We start from the raw sequence: 19,932 nt of genomic DNA on the forward strand, positions 1-19,932 counted from the left end.
TACCTTTACTCTTGGGCAGAACTGGAAGGGCCTTGATGCAACATTTCTACCAGCTGACAGGTTTGAGTTAGCCCAGATGGTAGAGAGCTTTATCTTTGTTCAAGATCACATTCTCTCCTGCTCTTCTATGGCTTTATTAGGACAGACACCAGCTTCCTGAGCACTTTTCTCTTGAGAACAAGCCCAAAAAGGACAGGGCTTGTTGCCTTGTGCCTTCTGTCTTGTACTCCACACACAGATCTGACTTTCCTATCCGCTGGTGCAGCCTTGCCCTGCCGTTATCGCAGTAAGACAAGCTAAGCCATCTGAGATTCTGATCTACAAGTTCACGTGCTAAATACTTTTTCCCTCAGGCCTGTTGCTGCGCCTTGTAGTAGCAGTCACCAGGATGCCTCTGATCGGGCCTCTGGTTCTGCCAGCAACCATGCAGATAAACAGAAAAGCACAGAAATCTCCTATCTGACACTGATCTTCATGGTGACTAGCAGACATTTTTCCCTTAATCATTTCTATTTTGTCCACATGATGCTGTGTAGTGGCTCTGCTATTAACAACCATCTCTCCTTCAAGGAAATTGTTCCTGATTCTAGTCCTAAGCAGCGCTCTAGAAATCTGTGACTCAAATACTGAATTATCTTGAATTTAAAACAAGCAGATATTTTAAGGCTGAGTGAGTTCTTGGGCACACAATGAGATAGGAGTTATGCTCTGGTATTAAAATGGATTTTAAAACTACTAAACTCTTGTTCTTTTCCATCAGGAGATATTTAAGCTGAAGAGTCTTTTGCAGTCATCTTCTCTACCACAGAGATAAGGGAACTAAAGCAGAGTTTAGACAAGCCACGAAGAAGCCGAAAGAGGCTTCCAAATTTAGATCTAGCCACCAGGGCTGCCTGGAGCAGGAGGACAGGGCAGCCCTTGGGTGCTGAGTCTACCCTCCTTCTCCATTAGGGGAACCTAGTAATTCAATTCAACCCAGTTAAAAGCCCTTCTCACAGCCAGCACCTCCGGCTCTGCCCAGGCCTGTGTCCTGCACCGCTTGCTGCCTCCCTCCCCTCAGGCTCAGCTTCGGCCTTTAGCAGCCTCTTCTTTAAGCCTGGCGTTGAGGGCTCATATGCATACAGAAACATTTTAGGGGGAAAGGCCTCAGTGAAGACCAGCAGTCCCTACTTAAAAAGGTGATACAAAGCCAGAGATAATCCACCCTGAACTGAATCGAGCCAACACAAGTTCAGTTGAAAAGTCCCTGAAAAAAGCAGGCAGTTCCAGCTGGTTTTCAGGGATGCAGCTCTCAAAGGGCTCCTGTAATCAAGATTTGCAACTCCTCCGCAGTAATTAGGTTTTCTGAAAGGTGATGACCTGTAGTCTACTCCAGCAGAGAGTAAACTCAGTTACTGGACAAGAGAGAGTAATTTCTTCCTGAAGCAACTTTTCCACCCTAAAACTTTCAAGGCTTCATGTTTTCCTGCAAAAATTTTAGCTTCAAATCCAACTTTTTTTTATTTTAGTGACTTCAGCATACCCTATTAAGTGGAAAAAGGCAAAAAGGTGGAATAAGTGAGAAATAACCAATTTCACATGGTTTACACAATGTTTTCTGGTTGGGAACCTCCCAGAAATCCAAACCTGGAAGTAGGAAAAAAAAAAAAAAAAAAAAATCAATCTTAAAATACAAACTTACTAAAACAAAGTTTTATAAACTCATTCAGAACATCACTGTTACACTCCCAATTTATAATCCAGATGTTTGATTAAAGTAGTTTTATTCTCCCACACTTTGTAAGAGATGTTTTTGCATGCTCTTCCTGCATTAAACCACAATTTGTTTATTAGACATAGGCTTACTCAGGCTGAGCAGTCAGGTACTATCATTCTCTTTTGGCAACCTTTCATCTGATATATTTAAAAAGTCCAGTTGTCTCATGTTCTGCTCTATAAGAAATCCCACATGGCACTTCCAGGCCAGGGCTTGATGAAGGTCATTTCTAATTCTCCCTTACCTCCGAGGGGCACGTGCAAGTCCATCCTGTCCTTTCCCCCAGATCTTTATTTACTGATATCATCTGAAATCCTTTCCTCAAGGAGCGAACCCCTTTCTAGTGGCAACGTGCCCTTGTAGCGCTAGCCTAACCATTTAAAACTCTCCTTAAAAGCTCTCCAAAGCGTTCCGTGCTATTTGATGCTTGTACTGCTCTGCTCACGGGGGATTAACCCAACGAAACTCGTTACGTTTGAATTCACAGTACCAGAGGAATGTATAAAGTAATCATTGACTAGACGAAGAGTCAAGAACCCACACCTTTTCACCTGCATATTTTAGCACTCACAGAGGGTAAGTCCAGCAGAATCATTCTTTATTCTCGGATTTGGCTGCTACATGGTGCCAAGGCAAGCTTCCCCACGCCTCCTCGCTACCTCTGACTAAGCACCTGAGCAAGTCTCTGGTCATCTGAAGTGGAAAAGTGCTGCCATCTCCATGTGGTCCCTTACCCTCCCACCCCTCTCGCCAAACCCAACAGCACCGGTGTGGTTCACGACGAGGCGGGATCTGAAGTGCATCCTAGACTCAGCCGCCCGGACGGATCGAGCTGTAGCTGCCTGTGGCAGGAGTACTCCCTGCTCTGCAGGGGCAGCCCAGCAGCTCACATCGCTGTTCCTCAGCGATCGCAGCTCACAGCCAAGCGCTGCCTTAAGCTGTCGTCTGTCTCAGCTCCAGCGAATGCTCCGGAGGCAACAAGGAGAGACGCTGCCTGTTCTGCACCCTGTCCCAAAGGCAGCACCCTGGCAGGGAGGATGGCAGCGCTGGCAGCTGGCTATGAAGAAACCTGCCACCATCACTAAATCTCACTGAGGCTTTTAAGCAACAATCCTATGTGTTAGTTTATACCAAGTCTAGAAGCGCATTTGCAGCTCAGAGGTCCATCTGGCATTGAGCAGCACAGCACAGACCCTTGTAGCAACCCCACTTCAAGGTGATGAGCTGCAAAAACTACCTTTGAACTCTAGGGACTCGGTTGCTAAAGCTTATGTCGATTCTGCTGTACGTGGCTTGCTAGAAACATCAGAGCCAGCTTTGAGCTAATTCACTTCCCCATGCCTCTCTGAAACACAACACAGACAAATCACAGCTTGCCTGAAGCATGGGCACAGCAAGGATTCGAGCCCGCATCTCCCAGGCTCCATCCCTCGCCATCAGGCTGTCCTGCAAACAGGGGACGAAGCAGAGTCTGCCAGGGTGCCCGGCACCGCTGCTGGATGCTATCCTTTGACTTATCAGGCAGGATCAGTCAAGCAGTTTATGTCTCATTTCCAAACCTGTCCAGCCCCTCTGCCGCACTCCAACCTTGGATCCACTGGATCTTTAATTATATCAGAAGAATGGTGGCTGCACTACATTATATTAATAAATTAGGCGTTAATAAACTTTCACCTAGCTCCAACAGCAAAAGTTTTAGGGAAAATTAGCCATGCTTTCTGTGTTTGAAATTACTATCACTACTGATATTCTGAATAGCAACAAAATGGATTTCTGTTTAGCATTTACATTTGGTAAAAATCATTAATATAAAACATATAAGCATTCCAGCCTTGAGATAGCTGGAAGGGATTTAGTGTGTGACCATCTTTCAAACTGGCCTTTCAAATCCCCCCTCAAGACATTGCATCAAGAGTGCACGTCCCTTCGGGTGTATTGCTATTGTACAAGAGATCTGGAGCAAAAGGGAACCTTCCGGGAAACCAGGGACCGGCCTGGGAAACAATCTGCAGGCCCAGAAGGATTTGACTATCTGCTGTTTCTACTGGCCAGGGTAAAGTGCACCCTCAGTGTCCCAGGCCATGTTCAGCCGGTAACACATACTGCTCTTGCCTAATCTAATTTTGACTACGAGACTCGCAATGCTCACAGGCAAGATTATCACAGGAACTGTGCCAACGCTGTCTTCTGGGAATCGAACAAACAAACAAGAAAAAAAGGTCTTCCCTCTACACCAAACTGAACTGCACTTTCAGTCTTTCATACTTTTAATAAGACATAATTTTAGGGGAATTTAAGATACAATTGGCAAACTGAACCCTTCTCATATGTTACTAACCACACTGGTGCGATGGTACCAGCTTTAATGCTTAATGGCAACTTGAGGGTCATAAAATTACATGCCTGAAGTAGGTTTAGGGCAGAACAGCGTCTCCTGTCACCACATTTGTCTCCAGGAGAGCGCGTGGTGGTTGGGAAAGGCTGTTAGCTGTAAGAATTCCCTGGTTGAAACTGTAGTTATCCAACTGTTGCTCTTTGCCCCCCTTGTTGAAAGGCAAGCTTTATAACAGTGAGCCATCAAAATTAAGCAAATTCCTATGTCCTTGTTCAAGGGCAGTGCAGTCTCATCTGTGGCATGTTCTTACCAGCACAGAGCTGGAACAAGTTGGACACTCCACAGCAAGTTACTCTTTCACTTACGCACAAGTAGAGTTGAGGATGGAGTCAGAGAAGGTTAAGAAACCTGAACTTCAGTGCTTCTGATTCTGATAGGTGGATAGTTTGCTATGCACATGCTACATTATCTCAGTTCAATGGTATATAGTCTTTGGGGAACTGCCACATATCTCTATCTATTAGTCTAATAGATTGTCCTGTTATAACTCAACCTTGCACGTTTAAATGAGCAAAGCCAGACCTCTAACAAAAACCCCATAGTTAATGTAGTTAACACAGGTGCATCTCAGCCCATTTAAAAAAAACAAACAAACAAACAAAAAACCACAACTTCCTCCTGCAGGGCTTGCCATCTCTTTCTCTAGGTAGTGTTCATGATATGGTCAACTTCAATGTTCTCCAAAAAAAGTGTATTCAGTATTACATTGAAACATGAGCAGCAGCGTGTCCCCTCCCTTTGTCCCGTCTGCTGAAGGAGCGTGTCAGTGCATCAAGCAACATGTTCACGGCACTTACAAGGAGCTCTCAGATTCTGAAATGCATCAGGCAACCTGAAGGCACTTCTGGGCATTTCTCTTTTTACTTTCTCCCTCACCCTTTATTGATTTTCTACGGGAATTTCATGAAGCAACACCAGCAATTGTTGACAAGACAGATCAAGTGACCACACCTCCTATACACACTCCTTTTTTACAGCAGGAAGTGGAAGTGCAATGCAAAGTCACTGCTTCCTGATACTTTCATTATTGCTTTATTGGAACAGATGCTGTTTTGAAATTTCCTCATTTTGCAGCTCAGCTATTTTGTCATGAGGAAGCCTTGCCCCTCTTGACATAACATTGCAATTTAAAACCATCCAAACGTCAACATAAGAATATCTTGATTGCCAAGCAACTGATGGACCTTAGCAAGCAGCGAAGACTTCTTCCCGCTCCCGTTAAACAGAACGGAGATGGCAGCGAACGCCAGCCTACGGCACGTGAGCCACGCAGAGCAGCACCGCGCTGCCGTTACTGGTGTGCATCCTGGAAGAGATCAGTGCTGGGCATCCACAACTGCCTACCACACAGATGCTGACACTACTCCCAGTATCAACCATGAAACATATCTGCTGTCTGGTGGCAAACGACTTCATGACACAGGACTTGAACCCTCAAAGATTACATTACGCTCCCCCCCTAACGTAGCAAAGCAATCGCTCTGACTACACCAGCCCTTCTGCCTCCAGGCTTTCTGCAGCTCCAAGGCCCTCCCTGGTCACAGACAGTCATGGACTAAACCTGGCCCAACTCCCTTTTCCTTTCCTAGTCTACGGGAACATCCTCACTGAAGGCACCATTGCACTGCTCTGCGTAAGCACATTCGGGGTGATGAGGCCTCTTCTCCCAAGGGAAGAGTGCAGTCTCTTGACAACATTTCCCTGTTTGCCTCAGGGTGTTAAAGAGGCCCGAAATGGTCCTTGTCTCCAAGGAGGGGGTCTCATTTTCTCAGTAATCCTCTAAACCACCCACTTGCCAGGGCTGTACAAAGATGTCTCACTCGCACCTTCAGCAAGATTAAGAGCAAGTGAAAGGAATTATACCCCAGTATCGCTGATCAGCCACAGATTTCTGTTTGCTCCCCCACGCCCCATTTAAATATAGCTGCAATGACAGCACTTTGCCTCAAGTGCCTCCCTTGGTAGGCAGGGCACTAAAGCTGGAAAAGAGACCATGAAGTCCACTCTAAGGAGGGGAGTTGATCACCCAGACTAAGATGAGGTTTTTCTCTTCAGCTTTACGGTTCAGGAGTAATGGAGTCCCACCACGGGAGCATGATCAGGCACAAGTAAATTTAAGCTCAAAAAAAAAAAAAGAGTAATTTAAGCTAAACACTTCACCAGAAACACCAATGCAAAAAAAAGAAGGTCATTATGTTGAAAAAGCCCTGGAAAACAGGTTACTAGAGGAAACCCCAAAGAGAAAAGATATTTTGGAAAAGTTACCTGGCCTGCAATGGATCAAGCTGACTAAGGGCAGGGACGCAACATCCCCCTATTAAAGCTGAAGGTAAATAAACAGAGGTATGTTCATAGTTGAAGCTCCTCCTTTGCTCCTGGTGAGGGTTGCTCCTGCTGTAGTCTACCTGCTCAAAGAGGAAGGAACCACTCAGCCCCTGTGCCCTCATTTTAAGATGCCTCGTTTCTCATAATCAGCCACAGGTGCATGCTCCTCCCTGGGGCACAGGCAAGCCAGGTAACGAAAGATAATTAGTAAATGTAGAGGTTTATTAACCTTTTCTTTCCAGCCACGTGGTCCAGTTTTGGTTAGATCCAGTTACCCACCAGGTAGCTGTAGTGGTGTTACTGGGACAGCGTGGCGGTGCCACAGCTGACAGGGCTCCAAGGTGGCCAGAGGCTTTGCCAGTTGCCGTACGGGAGCAACAATTTGCCTTTGGCAAAGACAACTGGAATGTGCTTAAAAGGGGAAAGTTCTGATAAAGCCTTTTGAGGTTGTTCTCTTCTGACACCAAGGATTCATGCCACTGGCATATTAATAAAGTTATCACCATCCCCATGGATTCTGTTAAAATTTTTGTAAGGCTATTGTGATCCTAATGATATTTCAGATGTATAAGGAGTATAAGTCTAAAAAAGTATTGTGGCAGGTGTACTGATATGTGGATTGGATGGCTTAAGTTATAAGAATGGTCCTCTCAAAAAGCTATTTCTTGAGCTTTCCTTCAGAGAATACCCTCTGTGTTAGCTTGTTCTGCCAGGCAGAGGAGGATGTGAGCATGCAAGAAGTAACAACTTTCTAGTGGCATTTTGGTTTGTAAGAATACTTCCTTGATTTTGATGACAAAGCATGTTAACTTTATTTCCTATTTTCTGTTCAAGGTGGTCTGGCTCTTTCTATAGCAACTCAATATGTCAAAGTTGAACATAACAGTAACAAAAGTCAGCTCATTAAACCTCATCTCACTTCAAGCCCTATCTGACAATAAATGCAAACCTTCCAGAAGAGCCTGACTCCTCTCTGTTCATGAGCTTTGTTCTTCTATCAGCTCTCCTTGCTGTTATATTTATCATCTTTCTGGTACTGAAACACAGTCTTTACTCCTAAATTTTATGCCAAGCTCCACAGTTTCCAAAACCTTCACCAATCTGTACCATTTATCTCTCAGCTCTTTGAAGCCCTTTTGTCTTTGCAAACCTTCCCTTGGGTCACCAGAGGGACTGTGTTTTTGCAGCTAATGGACCTGCCTTTCCCCGCAGCTCGTAGGCTCAGCAACAGAGTCCCACAGGGCTTCCCTCAACCTCCCCATCCTGGAAAAAATGAGGGGAGAGGGCTCTTGGGGGAAAAGAAGAGGGAATAACACGTGAGAAAGAAAAAAAGAGCACCAAACTGATGGAAGGGAAAGACAAAGGAAGAGGGAATGAAAGAGTCAGATAGGACAGAAAAGAGTAGAAAAAGGGGAAAATAAAGGAAAAGCAAAAAAAAAAAGTCTATTCTCTAGGCTGAAGGCTTTTTCTCATTTAGCCTGACTGGTGCAGCAGGCCTCGTGGCCTTTCCTTTGCACACACCTTGGAGCTCTCAGATCACAGGCAAACTTCAGGTTTTCTTAGTCCTTGGTAGAGGGCTTGTTTAATCTGTTGTGCCATAGCAGCTGGTTATTTATTTTATACATTGCAGAGCATCTGGACATGAAAGAAACAGATTCCAAAATAGTGAAAAGTCTCAGGGCTGGATTCACAGAAGAGGTTTCCACAGACTTCAGTAGAATTGGGAAAAGAGCTTAGTTCCCAACCAAAAAAGTTCATAGCTACCTGCTTAAATTCATCTGCTTTTACTAAATTTTATTTATCAAAGACTGTACAGATAGCTGAGTGTCTTAATTGCCATGGACGTAGTGTGAATGATCCGGTGTCTCCTGGAGTGCCCATGGTCAGTCTGCTGCTTGTTGAGGAGATCTGGACCAGGACACCCAGCCCACAACCAGCACCCTGTGCTAGACTAAAGAGAACAGCCCTGGTCCCAGGGAGCCTGCTTTTCATATACTATAGGGGCTGCAATGCACGGAGAAAAGGATATACGGAAACAGAGTAGATTTTCACCAGATGATGTTGCAACTCTTCCGCTAGAGTGGTCACAGGAGTTGTTGGGCTCAGCAGGTTAGTAATCAGCATGAGGTGGAGATACCATAGCATAGGAGAGAGCTCGACCAAGCACAGAAATGAAAGGGATATTCTTTTTGTTCCTGTAATAAGTACAGTCTCCTGGAGCTGTGCCGATGCTTCACATGTCCATGTTCCTGGGCAGAACCTACCTCTTCTCACACAAATACAGTTGCCCTTGATAGTTCCCTGTGATAGAGACTTCTGCTAGAAGAGTCAGACGTGGCCAGCTTGATTTATTTCAGGACATATCTTTCTGTTTCACAGGCCAGCTTCCTCATTCACTACTAATCCCCTGGTGCCTGCTCTGCTGAACGCGGGACACCAGGAGCAAGTCCTCTTTCCCAATCTCTGCATCAGGAACTCTGTTTTCTGAGCAGGAGGTATCTGCGTCACCACGGCCTCTCCGCTGTGCCCCTGGAGGACACCCCAGCACCCTCCCACTGCCCCGGCAACCATTCCGGCTCTGCACCCACCCGTCGCCTTCCCCCTCGCTACAACTCAAGAAACCCGCTTGAGCTCCCATCCCAACAGGGTCTGCATTTTCCAGGCTAGCACTTAGGAGCACAGAACGGTGTGGAAAAAGGAGGTATGCAAGACACACAGATTAAAGGAGGTATGCAAGATACATAGATTAACGGAGGTATGCAAGACGCACAGATTTCAGCCCAGTGCTTAGAGCAGCTTTCTTTGCAGAAGACTGCTTGCCAGTGGGACATCTACTGAAGCCTGAGAACTTTCCTTCGGGATGCCATGTCATCTGCCTTCTACTGTTTGTACAGCCCTGACCTCTCTGGTACTTTTGAGACTCTTTCCTGTGTCAGACTGACTGCTAAACGGGCACTTCTCCCCTCAGCACGCCACATCACCTGTACTATAACCAGAGGCATATTTTGCAACTCATTCTTATGAGCCTAAATACCACTCTTTCCACAGACCTTTTCAGCCCAATAAGGATTGAAGACCCAACACCATGCTGAGTAGTAGGCAGGACACTTTCAAGGATTGCATGAGTCATGTAGACATTAAAATAGCTTGCCCAAAGCTGTACATCAAGCCATACTGGCAGAATTGATAGGGATGCCAGACTAGACTCCCAGCTCCATTCTCTGACCTCAGTTTCTGTCAGTAAAAACGGTTCCTCTTATCATCATCAGTTCACATGCAACTGGCCCTATCAAGCTATAGTGCTGTTCAGTAAATCCCCTAAGGGATGATCAGTGGCTGTTCAGATGGTCTGGACAGAGATCCTGCTGCCTATGACCTCGCCTTCATCCATATAGAAGTGACTCGAGAGAAACCAAAGACAACACAGTAGGTCAAGACCTGGCAATCCCTATAAAAGAGACATGCTCTTGCTCTTCAAATCTGAGCCTGCAAGCTCATAAAATAAACACACCTTGATAAAAATGTGATTAAAGAGCTGAAAAGACATATGATAGAGGGAAAGAAACAACTGCTATAATTTTAGTGTATATATATATATATTTCGTGCTCCAATCCAACCAAAATACAGAGATGAGAAAATAAAATCATGCAGGTTACTCACTTCTTTGAAAACTCTCTTCTTGCTGGTGCAGTTCTCCTTCCGCTAGTGACACCGAAAGAAGGTGCTTCTGCCCTTTCTGCCCTCTTGCCCCCTGTTCCTCAGGGGCGCCCAGAAGCAAGGGTTTCAGAACCGAGACTGGTCATGCAAAGCTGAGTGGCAGCAAGACTTTATATACGGGAGCGGTCAGAAAGGAAGGCCAGCACGTGATGTAATGAACTTGTATCTTTGAACACCAAAGGCATGCCACCCTTCCCCCTTCCGGTCCCTGAGGAACTGCTGGCTCACGGGGCAAGCCGAGAACAGCGCGGTCACGCACTGTCTGTGCTGTACTTTCTCACGGTGAAGGGAACAGCACACCGGGTGTGGAGCAGGGAGAGATCTGGCTGGAATGGGGATGATACTTTGATGTTGGGTAGTCCCAGGAGTCAGTCTGTACCAGAAAAGCCTTTTCGTCATGCAAGGAACAATACTTCGCCCATGGCACAAGCCCTCGCTGAGAAGGACGCCCTCTGCTCTAGGGCACCGTTGCCCCCCTGCCCGCAGGGCTGGGAAGGGCCCCGCTCCCGCACTCTCGCAGCGTGCCGGTGCTGGAGCACAGCCCAGCTCCGCGGCTAGAGGAGCAGGAACGTGCATCCCGTGAAAGGTGTTCTCCTGGACACTGATCTGAGACGCTCCCGAGGGATACATCCTGCCCTTCTCCATCGGAGGAAGTCTTGTAGGCTGTGTATGGAGAGGAAACCTCTCAAGGATGTGCCATTGCTCTCCAAAGGAAAAATAATTCATTTTCAGCTTCCTTTGTTACAGTTTTGCTGAATCTTCACTGAGGAGTTTGTTGATTGTAAAAGGCCATAGCACGCACGGGGACAAGGTTTGACAGACTCAGAGCTTATAAATTATTGGTCGAATATCTGTAGTACAGCTGTATAATAGGAGATGTCAAGTCTAACAGATGACATAAGCGTCTCCTCAGCTGAGGTGATTGGGAAAGGCAGCGGCTGTCCCAGGTCTTGACAAAGTGGAGTTCGTAGACCTACTGTCACTTGCCAGCAGTGGCACCGAGATCTGCAGGTCTACACAGCCGCAGCCCAATAAACACCGCCAGCTCACGGCATCGAAATGCCACGCTAACAGGAACATCCACAGCGGGTTCTTAGGTCTGGGCGGGGAAGGGAGAGGCGGGAACGGTGCTCTTACAGGTAGAGCTGCTTGCACAGTTTGTGGTGAACTGCATTGGGGAATGAGCTTCCTTTTTCCCTTCCTCGGTTATTCTCCAGCCAGATCATCTCCCCTATCCTGCTCACGTAACGCTGGGCCAGCACAAGGAAGGGAGCTGCTTAAAACACTAGCAGGAGCGTGCGTTCCCATGTGCCAAATCATGGCCTGAATCTCATTTATCCTAAGGGCTTGTGCCTGCTCTGACGGTGTCATAGGAATCAGAAGCAGGTACATATCTGAGCTAGATCCCCTTCCAACTACTAGAGGGCACCTCAAGAAAATTTTTCAGATCTAGGACAAACCGGCTTACTCCTGCATAACTAAGATTTGCTCACTGCTTGCACCACCCTGCAAACCACAGAAACACCATCGCAGTAACTGCTCCCTCTTGTTCTGTTGCGTCAGAGCTGCTGGGACCAAAGAGGAACAACCAGTGCCGAACTGCTCAGGTGTCCTTACCCGAGGAGAACACCTGCTGCCCCGTCCCCAGCAGGCATCCTGCAGCAGGGCCACCACCGCAGCTGCCACCACCGGCCCCGGGCACAGCTCCCCGCTCGCCCGAGGTGCAGGGCTCCTTTCGCGGGGCAGTTTGCTAGGAGGGTGGTGGGGCAAGTTCCTACCAAACCGTAAGCACAGAGAGGAGGAACAAAGCCAGAACAGCCCCTTGCCCTGTTTCTCCACTGACGCTCGTGGTGAGAGAAGCAAGCTGGGAGGTCCCAGCCTTTTTGTGTAAATTCAGTACAACGGGGGCTCCCCTGGTTTTAGCGGGGGGCGAGCCCCCGTGCCCAGCAGACCTGGGGACGGCCTCCGCCTCCTCCGAGCCCCGTCCGGTGTGCCCGGGGCAAAGAGGGGGCCAGAGGAAAGCTGGCCGGGGCAGCGCGAGGGCCGGGGCACGAGCGCCGCGGGAGCACGCAGAACGCGGCCGAGCGACGGCCTCAGCCGCTCCGGCATCTGCAGGCAGACCGCAAACTCCGCAGCCCTCCAGACTGCCAAATTCTTTTGACCATTGCAACAATTTTTACTACTTAACAGCACTTAAAAGCTATTGCCGGGGCCAGAGAGCCTTAGAGCCCAACAGGAGAAAAGCATTCATGGCTTCCCTTTAGAGAGAGGGGAACAGAGACAAAATCTTGCACGGGGCTTCGAAGCAGACCAGCGCCAGGGCTGGGAGCAGGAGTCTTCCCCCAGCTCCCTTTCCGCCTGCCGCTAGACGCTGCCTCTCCTCCCTGTCGCGCGCCTGATCTACGCGTTAAACCCAGACACGTCGGAGGCGGCAGCTGCAGAGGCTGACAGTGATCTAACGGCACAAAGCCGCAGCTACGTGGGTTGTTGTTTTTGCTGTTTCTCCTGGTTTTGATTTCTCCCCCACCGTAAACAGGACATGAATAAAACATGAAGGTGGCTCCGGCTCCTCGGGAAAACTGACAGCGGATCAGGCTGCAGCACCGGAGCTGGAGAGCAGTTCAAAGCGGCTGCCACTTAATGGAAAACTTGCAGATTGTCATACAAAGTTGTTGAGTGACTAATTGCTGTTAAAGTCTAACCCAGGCAAGAGGAACGAGGACTTTTCCCAGGAGGAGCCGCGGTCCACGGCGGACACCTCCGCGGCGGGCGGCTGCTCGGGAGCCGCGTGGGCAGGACGGGTGCTGCCTCCCCGGGAAGGCTTCCGATAACGCGCGTCACGGCCAGCCCGGCCCGGAGACCAGGGCTCCGCAGGGCTGGGGGCTCCGGCCGGCACCGGGACCCCTCTGCCAGCGCCGCGTGGGGAGAGGCCGCCCGCGGCAGCACGGCATCGTCCCCGCCGCGCGGGAGGACGCGCGCCCCGCCAGGCAGCTCCGGCTGCCCCCGAGAGCCCGGACTTACGTCTGCCTTGCTCCGGCGGCTCTCAGCGCTTCCCGCTCTCCGCTTGCTCAAACGGCCTCTAGGAAACGAATGGATTTTCCCGGCTAAAGCTGCTGCTCCCCGCAGCCCCGGTGCCCCCCTGACACCTCCCGGTTCCCCGTCCGTCCAGCTCGGCTTAGGCAGCGCAGCTCGCTTCTGCGGGGCTGTTTGCAACCCCTGAATTTTGACCTTGGGAGGGAAACACAGAGCCCAGGCGTCTTGGTGAAAACGTCCGTGAGCCACAGCCGAACCCGGGCTGGGCGCTACCGCACCACGGGGCAGGCTGCTCTCGGGGCCTGCTTCAGCCGGGCGCCCAGGTGTGCCCAGCCTCCCCCAGCCCGAGGGCACGCTGAAATCGCTGCCCCATGACGTGCTTTCCCAGGATGGCGGCCACAAAGCTCCTACAAAAGCAGGGGAGGAAAAAAAAACCTGAAAAGCAACTCACTGCCCCATTGCAGCCTTCCTATTTCAAGGCGGAGGCAAGGAACGTCTTCCTAAAACGGGAGGACGGGGACCTTCAATCACAGCGCGAGGCCGCGGAGACGGAGCCCACTGCGAGGGCTCCGGTACCGGCCCGACCGGAGGCGTGGGCAGCCCCGGGGCAGGGCAGGGCCGGGCAGGGCAGGGCAGGCGGCGGCGGGGAGCGGGGCTGGGGCGCAGCCAGGGCAGGCAGCCGCCAGAACCGGCCTCGCACCCCCAAGCCTCGGGCAGCAGAAAGGAGCCGCCGGCCGGGCGCCGGGCTCCGCGGGCAGCGGGGGAGGCGGCGCCCGGACACTCACCCTCGCCGAGGAGCAGGGCCGTCGCAGGGCAGCTGCGGAGGCTGCAAAGGGTCTTGCAAAACCCGCGGTAGAGCCAAATCCTGCTGCGTTGGTGCGTTGCTCCCCGGGTACCACCGCACAGGCAGCCCCGGCCGTGCCGCCCGCCCGCCCAGCAGCAGCCCCGGCCGCGCAGCCCGTTCGCCCCGCGCATCTGCTTTTTAATTACAGTCTTTGTCCGCAGAGCGTCTGTTACGGACAGGAGAAATTGCGTTACTCACAGCTTATTTAAATCGCGCTCGGAGCTGCGCAACGGCTAATCGCAGCGAGGAGGCCGTGTCACGGCAAGCAAAGCCGGGACGGCTCCTCCGCGGAACCGGGACCCCCCACGAGGCACCAGCCCCGAGCACCCCGGCGCGGGGGACCCGTCCCGCCCCGCGTGGGGCCTCGACGCCCCGCAGAGGGACAGACCTGCCCTCGCTGGCACCGCGCTCGCTTCCGGACGGGTTTCCTTCCTGCCGACATCCTCAGCGCTCGGCAGGACGCACACACGACCTCAGGCGAGCGCCCGAAGGCCGGGCCCGCGGGGCACGCAGCGGTCGCTGCAAAAGCCACGAGGTGCCGAGAAGAAGAGCCACGAGGAGCTGAGAGCTCCCGAGCAATCCCGAGTATCCGGACAAAGGAAGCGAACAGGCAAATTTACCTTTCGGAGCGGCGCGGCGCCCGGCTACGCTGCCTCCCGGAGCGGAGACCGCAGGGTCTGCAGCACGCAGGCTCCTCGGTGGGATCCCCCCGCCACGGACACGTTCATTTGGGCCTTTTTGGCTTTTTTAAGCAGCTGTTAAGCCGTTCTGGGAAGCAAACATCAGATAATCCTGTTTTAATCCAATGCAATTACAAGGCAAGAACGAACGACCCGTGCGGAAGAGAGCTCAGAGCGGGGTGCCCCACGGCGCCCGGGGACCGGCTGGCCAGCAGCTCTGAGGCCAAGGACAACGTGCGAAGCTGGCAAAGGGCACCGGGACATTTCCGAGGAGCCTGGGGAGAACCTGCAAACGTCTGCGAAACGGAGCAAATAAGAGCAGATGAAATTCAGCAGGGCGAAACGCGTGGCAGCACCGGCCTGCGGTAAAACAACACACACAGAGCGGAGGTGCGTGTTGTCACGTTCGAATCTGCAGCTCCTTTCACCACCGTTCAATCTCATACAGATTTGCAAGAAAAAAAGAAAACGGCAGCAAGAAGGAAGCCGGATTTTGTTAGCTCCTAATTCGTCCCCGGTTACTTAGAGCTTACAAATGAAAGCGGGTCTGCGGCGAGGAAAAGCGCTTCTCTGAAAAGCAGACAGAGGACGGAGGCAGAGCTCAGAAGAAAGCTGGCACGTCAACAGCTGTGGAAGTTCACCGAAAAATAATCAGTTAGTTAGTACAAGGAACTTAGCTAAGAAACGGCGTAACGTAACAATTACACCCAACGATCTTCACTTACAGTGAAAAAACAGTGTTTCACGGTCTGGGGGTGCACGTAAAGAAAGCTGAACGGAGCTCGGCTTGGAACGGCGTTGAAATCCATCCGAACGGGAGACCTCGGCTCCGGAGAGGTCAGCGCTGCCCCCACCAACACCCGCGCGTGCCGGGTCGGAGCCCGCCGCGGTCCCCGGCGCCCGGAGCCGCCCGAGCCTCGAGCCTCCTCTCCCCACCTGCAGCGCGACGGCGCCCAGCCTGCCCCCCCCGCCCCCCCCATCCCCTGCCCCCGGGACGCACCTGCGGCGAGGGGGGGCTTCCCTGGGGGCGCCGGGCACCGCGGAGGGCCCCTGCATCCCGCCGGCCCGCTGGGGGCTCGGCGCCGGTCCCGGGGCGAGCCGCCTCCGCGCAGCCCTGCCCCTGCGGGCGAGGGGCCGGCTCAGTCCCACTTCTGGGACTGGGCACTAGATGGCACAGGCCGGGCGGGCACCCGGAGGGAGCCGGCGGGCGAGGGCAGGCCTGGGGGAGGGCGCCCGGCCCCTCCGCTCTGCCCCGCGGGACCACGCCGGGCATCTCCGTGCGCCGAGGAGGAGGCGCTCGGCAGGGCCGGCGGCAGCATCCTCCCCAGGCCGCTCCGCCAGAGCAGGTCGCTCTCTTGTCTCCGGTTTCCTGCTGCTCTTCCTGCGAGCACGGAGCGGGACGCGCGTCCCGGAGGCCCTCCCAGCCCCATCTTCCTCAGCTCCTTCAAGGGCCGGGTGAAATTCCTTACGAGTGGGGGGGGGGCTGATGCTGGCAGGCAGACGCGGCCCGAGCTGTGCGAAACCGCCGCGGTGCGCACAGGAAAGGCCACTGCGCTCCTCTGCAGTGAGAGGGGGAGGAGGGGAAGGTGGAGGGCTGCACGCCGGCCTCTGCTGCTGTGACCTTAGAAATCCACTTTGCTCCAGAGGGCAATGCGGTTACTGGAGCTGCTGGGCATCACCAGACCCGACAGCCGCCTGGAAGAGGTGCCGTCTGCCGCCGCGCGGGCAAGGCTGCGCTGGGGCGAGCGGCCGGCTCGGTGCAGACGTGGCTCACGCGGCGTTGCCCGAACCAAACCCGAGCCCCGCGGAGCCCAGAGGGGCCTTGTGCCCATCGGCCCCGTGGCACCAGGCGCCGACAGCGCGGACGAGCCTCCCCGGAGCGGGGGGCAGCAGCGCCGGGCGGGCGACGCAGCAGAGCCCCAGAGGAGACCGAGGAGGCTCTTCACTCGAGCAAACGAGAAGAAGAAGGGGAGGAAAAATGAATGCTGCAAAGTTAAGGCTGCTTTTATGTACTTACAGGAAAGCAGCTGAAGACCCATCATTCTTCCTTTTTTTGGCAATGGACCTTCAATAGCTGTCGGCAGGAGCTCCCCCAAGCCCTGGAGAAGCTGGAGGCGGTGAAGCTGCTTTGCCCCGAATGCAGCAGCACGTGTGACACAGGCGCCCTCTGCGCAGCCGATGCTCTCTCTCTGCCCAGGTCTGCTTCCCTCCGCTCTGGAAAATCTTCTTCACGCTGTATTCATTTTCTGTGGCTATCCACATTAGAACAAGAGCCTCGAGAAGAGCTCACGTGCTTCACTTCTTCTCCAGCCCCAGGCCACGGCCCGCGGGGCTGGATGCTGCGTCTGATGTACGAATGCAACCTGGCAGCTTTCTCTCCGCCTGGTGAAACGCAGAGCGACCTCCCGGCGCTCCGGAGGCGGCTGGCAGCTCGGAGCAGCCAGGGAAGCCCCTCCAGGCAGCGCGGGCTCCGAGACCTGCTCCTGGTCACCCGTCCTGGGTCACCGGTGCCATCCCAAGCTCCCGGGAACAACCGGGCGCGGAAGCCTCCCCGGGAGGAGGAGGAGGAGGAGGAAACGCTCCAGGGAAGGCTTGGTTGCTCTGAGCCCTGCTTGTTGTGCTGCTCTACTGTGCTTTAACTACTCGGTGTTTTTTTAGCTCCAGGATGTCTTTTCAGCACTGGAGATAGAGGGAGATTAATGAGTGAAGCTGGAAAGGAATCGGCACCATTGGTCACCTTTCCCGACCTCCCGCGCACTGCAAACAAGTTTAAAAAAAAAAAAAGTCCTCGCCTGGCAGAGAAGGCTCACGAGTGCCTCCGCGAGCCCGGCTCCGCGGTGGCTTTGGTGACGTTGCACCCGGTGACCCGCACGGTTCGGCCCCCGGCGCCTGCCCGGAGCCGCTGCCTCCCGCCCGCCACGGCGGCGACCTGGGGCGCCTCGCCTGCGCTGCTCCCGGGGGCTTAGCCCTGCCCCGAAGCTGCTCCGGGCCCCTCTGAGCCGCACACTTAGCGGTTTCAAGCTCCAGAAGCAGCTTAGCAGCACCAGGCACTGCCTGCAGCCTCTCCCCCGCGGGCCGAGCCCGTGTAATTCTCTTGCGAAACGGTAACTCCAGTCCGCAGCCTTAAATTCTGGAGGTTTTATTAAAAGCTCTTTAGAAACATTTTTATGAGAGACGCATCAAAAAGGGGATCCCAGGGGAACATATGACGGGGGCGTTTTAGGTCCTGCGGAGCTTTCCTGCCCTGCTCCTCCTGCCTTAGGTCAGCTCCCACGTACAGCGGTGCCTGGAGAGGCCCGGGGGCCTTTCCCTGCCCTCCGGCCTCGCAAAAGCGTTAGCGGGTGAGGAGACATTGCCATCGCCATCGCCATCGCCATCGCCATCACCTCTGCGCCGAGCCGGGCTGCCCCGAGGCTTCCAGCGATGCGGCGGCTTAATTTAATCCAGGTAAAACTCAGCTGGGCGAAATAGGTGCGGCTGGCTCCCAGGAGGGAGGTAATCCTCCGTGCACCTCAGATAGCTAATTAAGTCCTCGTTAAAGCAGTGAAAGCTCGGAACCGTCCGGCGCTAAGGACCCAGGCTCACGCCGCGCGCCGCCGGGGAGGGGTGCTGGCCTGCCCCGCGCTCGCAGCCCTGCTGTCCGCTTTAACTGTGACCGCGAGATCGCGGGCTGTTAAGACTCTCTGTGCAGGCCAACGAATCTGCCTTTATAGGCCTTGTTGGAGCCTGATTAATTTGCTCATAAAGAGAGAGCCTGTACTTAGGCAGCAGAACGCGGTCGTTTCTCACCCCGTCGCTGCACCCGTGCACCCTCAGACCTGGCGCACCGCAACGCTGCAGGGGCCCCGCAAACGCAAACGGAGCCGCAGCTGCGAGAGGGAGACGGCGTGAGACCTAATTAATATCGCATGGGATGCTGCTACCATCGCTTCACATAGTGCAGGGCATCAGCAGCCGCTGTCTGCACAGCCTCGGCTGCCAGCCGTGATGTGATGCTCTGGGGAGCCAGACACGCAGGCGTCCCCACGCAGGCGTCCCCACGCAGGCGTCCCGGGCTGCGGCTCCCTTCCCGGCAGGCAGCCGGCTCGGGGGCATCTGCCCGCGAGCTCCGAGCCACCCTGTGAGAAACAGCAGCTCCGGAGCTCAGGCAAGCTGCTCTGCAGGCAAAACAGAAGCTGGAGCCGTGGAAGTGCGAGGCACCAGGCACAGCGTCTGGCAGCCCAGCCCCGCCACCGCCTTCGTCCTCTCTCCCTTCTTAAATGTTAAATTAATTACGTTTGCAGCCCAGCAACAACGGTCAGAAATATAACCCCCGGTGCGTGCAAGGCAAGCGTCGTCGGTGCTGTCCTTCGCGCGCAGCTTGGCCGGCGCAGGGCCCAGGAGGCCGTCGGTGATCGCGCGGGCGAGCGCGTGGACGTGTGCGCGCCGGGCCGCCCCAGCCGGGGCAGCGGGAGCCGCGGTCATGCCGCTCCTGTACGAGGGCCGCCCGAGCAGGCCGGACTCCAGCCTGGACGCAGAGACGGCGAGGGACGTGGCGGAGGCTGATCGTTCACGCGGGGCTTGGAGAGAAGGGACAGGGAGGAGAACGAGGTACCCAGGAGGGTACCCAGGGAGCATCGAATGGGCACGGGGGTGGCAGGTTCGGGACAGACCCGGTATTTCTTCACACAACGCGGTTGAATGGTGGAACTCACCACCAGGAGATGCTGCGGATGCCCAAAGTTTGCTCAGGCTCCAAAACTGTTTAGAAAATAACCCCGTCAAGGACTATTAACCACAGAGATCCTCATCTCCAGATCAGAAAACTCCTGAGCTACAAAAGCCTGGCGTCTGGGGAGCACTCAGGGCAGTGCCAGCCTCCGCTCGCCCTGTTCCCACGCCCTCCCCCAGGCTTCCCCTCTTAGCACTGCTAACGCGGCTCCTGGGGGAAATCCTGGGACCCTCTTTCCAAGCACCAGACTCTCGGCTTGCGGCCGCTGTGGAAGCCCTGCACCCTCAGCCCGTCGCACGCAACCGGGCCACGTCCCCATGACGGGCGTCCTCACCTAGCAGCTCAATCTCTGCTTGGGCTGGGCAGAGGATACAGTCTCGGGGGGGTTATTCTCCCCCAAGCATCTCCTGCCTCCCCCCGAGTGCAGCAAACCCTGTGCACCACCTCGGTTATAGACACACCCCCTCGCT

The 19,932-nt window shown here is 53.8% G+C and overlaps 1 protein-coding gene across 6 annotated transcripts in view; it reads right to left on the reverse strand.

The window, feature by feature from the left end:
* The window catches only part of GGT1 (gamma-glutamyltransferase 1), a 35,602-nt gene extending 18,182 nt beyond the window's left edge, over positions 1–17,420 (reverse strand). For 3 of the 6 annotated variants that reach the window (XM_026119125.2, XM_064522207.1, XM_064522209.1), the window contains exon 1: positions 13,679–13,701. In XM_026119125.2, the coding sequence (XP_025974910.2) occupies positions 13,679–13,686 (8 nt within the window). In that variant the 5' untranslated portion in view covers positions 13,687–13,701. Of the gene's footprint in view, positions 1–10,137; positions 10,319–13,215; positions 13,235–13,678; positions 13,702–14,691; positions 14,840–16,768 lie in introns of those variants that run through there. The other 3 variants (XM_026119123.2, XM_064522208.1, XM_026119122.2) reach the window with 3 other exon arrangements.
* Positions 17,421–19,932: the final 2,512 nt, after the last annotated feature.

The sequence above is a fragment of the Dromaius novaehollandiae genome, chromosome 17 (assembly GCF_036370855.1).
Source record: "Dromaius novaehollandiae isolate bDroNov1 chromosome 17, bDroNov1.hap1, whole genome shotgun sequence".
Classification (NCBI taxonomy): domain Eukaryota; kingdom Metazoa; phylum Chordata; class Aves; order Casuariiformes; family Dromaiidae; genus Dromaius; species Dromaius novaehollandiae.